Source organism: Marmota marmota, unplaced genomic scaffold, assembly GCF_001458135.2.
Source record: "Marmota marmota marmota unplaced genomic scaffold, marMar, whole genome shotgun sequence".
Lineage (NCBI taxonomy): Eukaryota > Metazoa > Chordata > Mammalia > Rodentia > Sciuridae > Marmota > Marmota marmota.
This window is the reverse complement of record NW_025999900.1, coordinates 67,526,892-67,532,782: the sequence shown is the minus strand read 5'-3', so window position 1 is coordinate 67,532,782 and position 5,891 is coordinate 67,526,892. Positions and strand designations below refer to the sequence as shown.

Here is a 5,891-nt window from a genome sequence, read left to right as displayed (position 1 = left end):
CACAGCATTAGATCCTTCAAACAAATGTGCTAGGGTGACCCTTTCCTTAAACATTTTGGTTTTTTTGAAGTGTTTTTCTTAGGATTTTGGATTTGAAACTAGCCATTAAAAATCTATTGATCTGGTGGGCAGGGTGGCACAGACCTGTAATCCCAGCGGCTCAGGAAGCTGAGGCAGGAGGATGGCAAGTTCAAAGCTAGCCTCAGCAAAAGCAAGGCGCTTGCAACTCAGTGAGGCCCTGTCTCCAAATAAAATACAAAATAGGGCTGGGAACGGGGCTCGGTGGTCACTGTCCCTGGGTTCAATCGCCAATACCCCCCCCCAAAAATAGCTTATTGATCTCAAGTCTAGCTTGAGACCTTACAATGATGCTAAATTTTTTCAAAACGCTGTCCTTGTCTTTGTAAGGTCCTTGCTTAGCATCTTGATGGCCGTCTTAAGTGACAGTCACCATTTTAAGAAAAATTTCCCTTCCCGGCCAAGAGGCTCTGAGAAAGGCTCACCAGTCCTCATACCAAGCCAACCCTTAAGGGCGCACTGGGACCGCGCGTTCGGGGACCCGCGCGCTCCAAAGCCTGGCCTGCCCCCAACAGTCCCCACCGCGCCCTGTCGTCGGCTCTGGTCTCGCCCGTCATTTCGCTGGCCCGGCTCCTTTCGGTCCGGTTTTCTCGGTCCTTCCGGGTCTAAGACATGCTTTCTGGCCGGGCGCAGTGGCACTAGCCAGCAAGCCCAGCCCTAGGGCGCCTGAGGCCCACGGCTCCCACGCTCAAGGCCAGCCTCCGCTCAGGCCAGGCCGCTTGGCCCGAGGCCGGGGTCGCCCGCCGACGGCGCCCCTCTCCCAGTCAGGTCAAGAGGCCGGGCCGCGGCTCAGCGGTAGGGCCCGGCCTAGCCCGCGTGAGGCGCTGGGTTCCATCCTCAGCACGGGGCATAAACAAGGAAAATAAAGGTCCATTGACGACTAAAAACAAGGGTCCCTTTCTTCCAGGTTGGCAAGCCGTCTGGTTTGTCCAGAACCTCCCTGGTTCAGCATTACAAGGCCTCCGAAGATCCGGACATGTGGTCACGGGATAGGACCCGCGGACACAACCCGGGCGCCCTGCTTCCCGCGGGGCCGGGCCTTCGGCGCGGCGCCTGGCCTCCGTGCCCCTCCTCCTTGCCGGCAGGACCGGCGCGGCCGCCCGGGGGCGCTGTGGGACAAGGGCGCGATCGGACAGGCGCTCTGGCCTCGGGTGCCGCCGCTCCTTCCGCCTTCCCGGCGGGCCGCGCGCGGCGCCTGCGCACTCGGTGACCTTTGCGGGTCGGCTTCGCAGTGTGGAGCGGCTTGAGCTGTTGGTTCTGGCGAGGTGAGAGCTGGTCCCCGCCGGCCGCAGAGCTCGCAACGCAACGCGGGGAGTGGAGAGGCGGCGGGTCGGAGGTCCAGGGGTTAGGGGCGGGATCGGGGCGAGGGACAACACGGGCCCGCTGACCTTGGGTCAGCCCCTTCTGCTCGCCCGCTACTCTTCTCCGGTCCCGGGGCCTCGCAGCGACACGGGTGCCGGGGGTTGGCCCTCAGACTGCTAGGGGGGCTCCGGGGCCGGGCTCCAGACTGCGAACGACTGGGGTTGGTTTCCGGATTGTGAGGGCCAGCCTTCAGGAGCGCGCCTCTGCCGGAGTCGGTTTCCACAGCGGAGAGCAGGAAGCCGGGAGATTGACGGGATCCGGCCTAAAGGTCTGGACCTGATTTAGCATGAATCCAGGTCCGCTTACCTGCTGTGCAATCTTGGCCATCTGACAAGGACCTGCTTTGTAGGGGTGGGTTGTAGGTGCAGGAAGTAAGTTCCTCAAACACTGAGTAAATGCTGTTAAACTTAGGGAACAGCCTAGAGTAAAAACTAGGCTTTACTTTGGCCTCCAAGGTGCTAGAGACCAGGCCGTCTTTTATCCTGTAGCTCAGCCACAGAGTTTTATAAAACAAGCACTTAGTATGCAGTACCAGACACTGTAAGCAACTGGCATGCAGTGACTCACTTCAGGGTCAAAACAGCCCCCCTTGAAGAGGTTACTGTTTATTCCTGTTGTACAGATGAGAAAACTAAGGCAGTATAAGTAACTATTAAGTGACAGCCAGGATCTGAATCTGGGCAGCCACTTGGCCTTCTTCCTTCCCACTCCTCCCAGCTATTCAAGTTTATTCTGACCTGGGGTGTCTTGGCACATCAGTGCCTCTGCTGAGAACACTTGTCCTTGGTATCCTGGCTCTTTTTTGTTTCTCAGCTCCCAAAACAGTGGCACCTAGCATGTGCTCAGTACATATTTGCTGATTAGGTAATGGCTGTGCAATACAGGTTTCCATAATTTGAGGGCAGCCATTGACCTCTGAATAGGTTGGGCTTTTGGAGAATCTGATGTTATAAAACTGATGGGGAGCTGAGAAATATGGAAAACCACAGCACCGAAAGATGAGAATCCTGTATGTGCCAGGTAGCAGTGCAGTATGAGAGGAGCAGGGGCAGGGCAAGACAAGATTTCAGCTGCCTCCAAGGGAGAGGTTCCAAGTGAGATGATAAGTGCTCAGATCTAGTCGTTCCTGACAACCACTGCAATGATCCTCCTTTAATAGGCCAGATGTTACAATGCCTCTTAAGATGAACACCAGGGCATCTAGTTTAGGGTCTGTATAAATTGCAAAAGTAATCAAAAGCATTACTTAGATCTGCACAAAGCTAACTGTAGGTTCAGAATTTTATGGCTTTCCCAATCAAATTCAGTAATTAGTTAAATAATATTTTTTAAATTAATAAGTTCTGTCATATTTGGACCTCTAGCTGGTCAAAGTATGTACAGGCCCAGGTGTTAGTTTCATAAGGAAGTCACCATACCCTGACCTGTTCTTTTCAGCTTTGAATGCCGGCCATTCTCAACATGATGATGAAGCCAGTCTTTCCACTTAAAAGTCAGAAGAGTGGAGTGTGACTTTGAGCATAGCATTAATGGGAGATTGGCTTGGGTATGGGCAACATGGTGGCAGAGTGCTGGAATGGGGGGGAATGAGAGGTGACTGAGTGCCAAGTGACTTGCACTGTAGAGAGAAGGTGCTCACATGGGGGGACTAGACTAGGTCAAGAACAAGAGCAACTCCCTATCAGGTGGTTGTGGGAGATGGAGTCAGACTTAATGAATAAATGAAGATTATCTTTTTATGTGTTAGAGTTAGAGCAATAGTCACCTTAGTGTTTATCACTGTGTTCATTTTCAGATGCTTCAAACCATTATTAAAAACTACTGGGTCCCCTTGAAGCCCTACTATACCCAGGTTTACCAAGAGATTTGGGTAGGAATGGGGTTAATGAGCTTCATTGTTTATAAAATCAGGAGTGCTGGTAAGTTTACTTATGTTTGATTTATTTGAGGTCAGGAAGAAAAATGTTTTCGGAAAGAATCACAATTCATTTATCAAGGAACTATGGCTCTTAACCATAGCATAAGATGGCTCAAGCAACAGAACCGCTATGGCAGTGTGAGTCAGCTATGAAGAGGTTGTGGGGACAGTGGGGGAACTTGAGCAACTCCTTGATATTGAGAAATTGTGCATTGTCCTGGGTATTACCAATACATAGGAGATGTTCTTCATCTTCAGAGATGCAGGCTGAAGTATTGTGGGTATCATGCCCTGGTGTACAGTACTTTATCGTACCTTCTCAATGGTTCTATTGGACATTTATTCACAATCAAATTTGGAGGGGAGAAATAACCATTTGGTTCTTAGTGGAGCAGAGATGAGGCCTAGCCACATATTGTTGAGCCATTGATTAAGAAGAGGAAGGAAAGAAGGCAAGACTGCAGTTGAGAGTGTGGTGGGGAGTGAGGAAGCCTGCTCTTCACTACCCGTAGATCTTCTTTGGTAGAAACTTTACCACTTCTTGGCTGTGGGACACTATAGTAACTCTGCTATTGTCTGAAAGCTTCCTGGAATGCTTTACCTAAGCTATGAAGCATTCAGCCAAATGTTGCTTTTGATAAATGAGTCAATTATAAGCATTTTTGGAAAGTATTGATGTAACCCATTTTTTTCTGCCTTTTATTTTAGATAAAAGAAGTAAAGCTTTGAAAGGTAAGGGTTTGCTTCTTAAAATGGTTGGAAAATGAAAAACACCATTATGTGTTTGCAAGAGGTATTATATCATTGTTCTAAACTAAATTTGATACATGGTTCAGTTAAGTAAGATACAATGGAAATACTTCAGAACATGAAGTTTGCTATGCCTACTGAAAAGGAGAAATCTAAATTTCTACTTTTTATAATCTGAATGGTTAAAAAAAAAAACCTATTCATTTTGTCAGTAAAACTTCCAGGAATAATAGAAAAAAAAGTAATCAGAGGTAGCTGATGCCACCAGCTGGGAAGCACAAGTTACTGTGTGAGCATGCTACCCTGTGAACGTCCTGATGGTGTGTTTTGAAAGAAAGCACCTAACAAATGTACGCCCTTGTATTAGATATTTGTTTCCGTAGTGGCCGTCAAACTGTCATTTGAGTTACACAAACCCTGCACTGGTCCCATGAGCTTTGGGGATGAGGTATTTCTCTACCCCTCTCACTTTTGCCTGTGCAGGTAAGCTGCTACAACAGGCATCATTTACAGGAGCTTTTAAACCCATTGGGCATTCCATGTAGAAAGAATTCCCTGTGCTTTTTCATAGAATTGAAAATTGTCATTTATATTTTCTGACTTGTTGATGCTTAATAAATGACATTCTGCTGCTGCTTTCCTTTCTAAATTGAATCTATATTATGCATCTCTTTCAAAAGGTTCAAGTCCTGCACCTGCTCATGGTCATCATTAGCCAGCTTGCTTGAGTACAGAATCGTCAGCCTGTAAATCTAAGCAGGCTTTGTTAAATGGGAACACGGAAGTCGCCATACCCTTATATAAGAACCACGTTCTACGTGGCATGAATAAATGATCTGTGAGATGCACCACTACCATGCCAGTACTGCTTTGTGTGTTTCCCCCAAGTAGAGCCTTTGCAGTGCAGCAGGGGCCCTAACCCAGCCCGCCCTCCTGAGGAAACCTGAGAATGAGGAGCAAGTCTCCACTGCCACAGGGGTTGGTGATCAGAGCCTAGGCATTAACTTGAATTCTAATACTTAATAAATGTTTGTTAAACAAATCAGCCTCTGTTTTCACACTGGGGAGATGGAGATGTTAATTATGTAAATTCCAATAGAATTATTATGAAGATCAATAAGGAAAAGGAACACATAAATTGTGAACTGCTTTAGGAAAAAAAATAGCATTAGACCACATGGTAGGCAAAATTAGAAGCTCTAGGAGAAAATTTTATCAGAAATTAATGGAGGCAAAGTGAATAATATAAAACAATTGATGCTTCCTCTAGTTGGATTAGTATCAAATGAGTAGTGCATACTTATCTCCATCTAAATAAGGCAGTTGCCAAAGCCCCTAGAATCACATGCAGAAAAGATTGTAAAGCGGTAAGCCTGAGGGGTGGGAATAAGTCCAATTTGAGATCAGGTCTTTGCAAGTTAATACAAGTCCAGTGGTGAAATAGAAGTGATGACCCAGTGCTGGTCTCAGAAGACTTCCTCTCTGATGCCAGAGACTTCCTATTTATCATCTATGTCTCCAGCAGTTGGCATGGGGCCTGGCCCATGGCAGGTCCCCCACAGATGACTGCCATTTACTGTGGGATCTGAGCCTCACTTTGTTCTTTTCTAAGATGGGCATAAACCTGCCTTGTGTTCCTCACTGCCCCTCAGGGATGCCTTCCTAAAAGCCTTAGCATCATATTCGGTGGCTCAGTTCTGATGCAGGAGTCTGCTCTTCTGTTACTTCTGTTCAGCCTTGACAATAACTTGGTACAGCACCTATCTGAGAAATGACTAATTGG

The 5,891-nt window shown here is 47.7% G+C and overlaps 1 protein-coding gene across 1 annotated transcript; it reads left to right on the top strand.

Annotated features, from left to right (window-relative positions):
- Positions 1–1,189: 1,189 nt before the first annotated feature.
- Positions 1,190–4,962, top strand: Atp5mj (ATP synthase membrane subunit j). Its single transcript, XM_015496237.2, has 4 exons — positions 1,190–1,343; positions 3,236–3,359; positions 4,067–4,090; positions 4,789–4,962. Exons 2-4 carry the CDS (start codon positions 3,236–3,238, stop codon positions 4,821–4,823), a joined length of 183 nt encoding a protein of 60 aa, XP_015351723.1. The 5' UTR covers positions 1,190–1,343; the 3' UTR covers positions 4,824–4,962.
- The last annotated feature ends 929 nt before the right edge of the window (positions 4,963–5,891 follow it).

What these genes read in the sequence shown, in the direction of transcription:
- Atp5mj (XM_015496237.2), top strand. Translation starts at nt 3,236, where the DNA reads ATGCTTCAAACCATTATTAAAAACTACTGGGTCCCCTTGAAGCCCTAC. An exon ending in TTATAAAATCAGGAGTGCTG is followed by an intron (nt 3,360 to 4,066) that starts GTAAGTTTACTT and finishes CTTTTATTTTAG; the next exon opens with ATAAAAGAAGTAAAGCTTTG. An exon ending in AAGAAGTAAAGCTTTGAAAG is followed by an intron (nt 4,091 to 4,788) that starts GTAAGGGTTTGC and finishes CTCTTTCAAAAG; the next exon opens with GTTCAAGTCCTGCACCTGCT.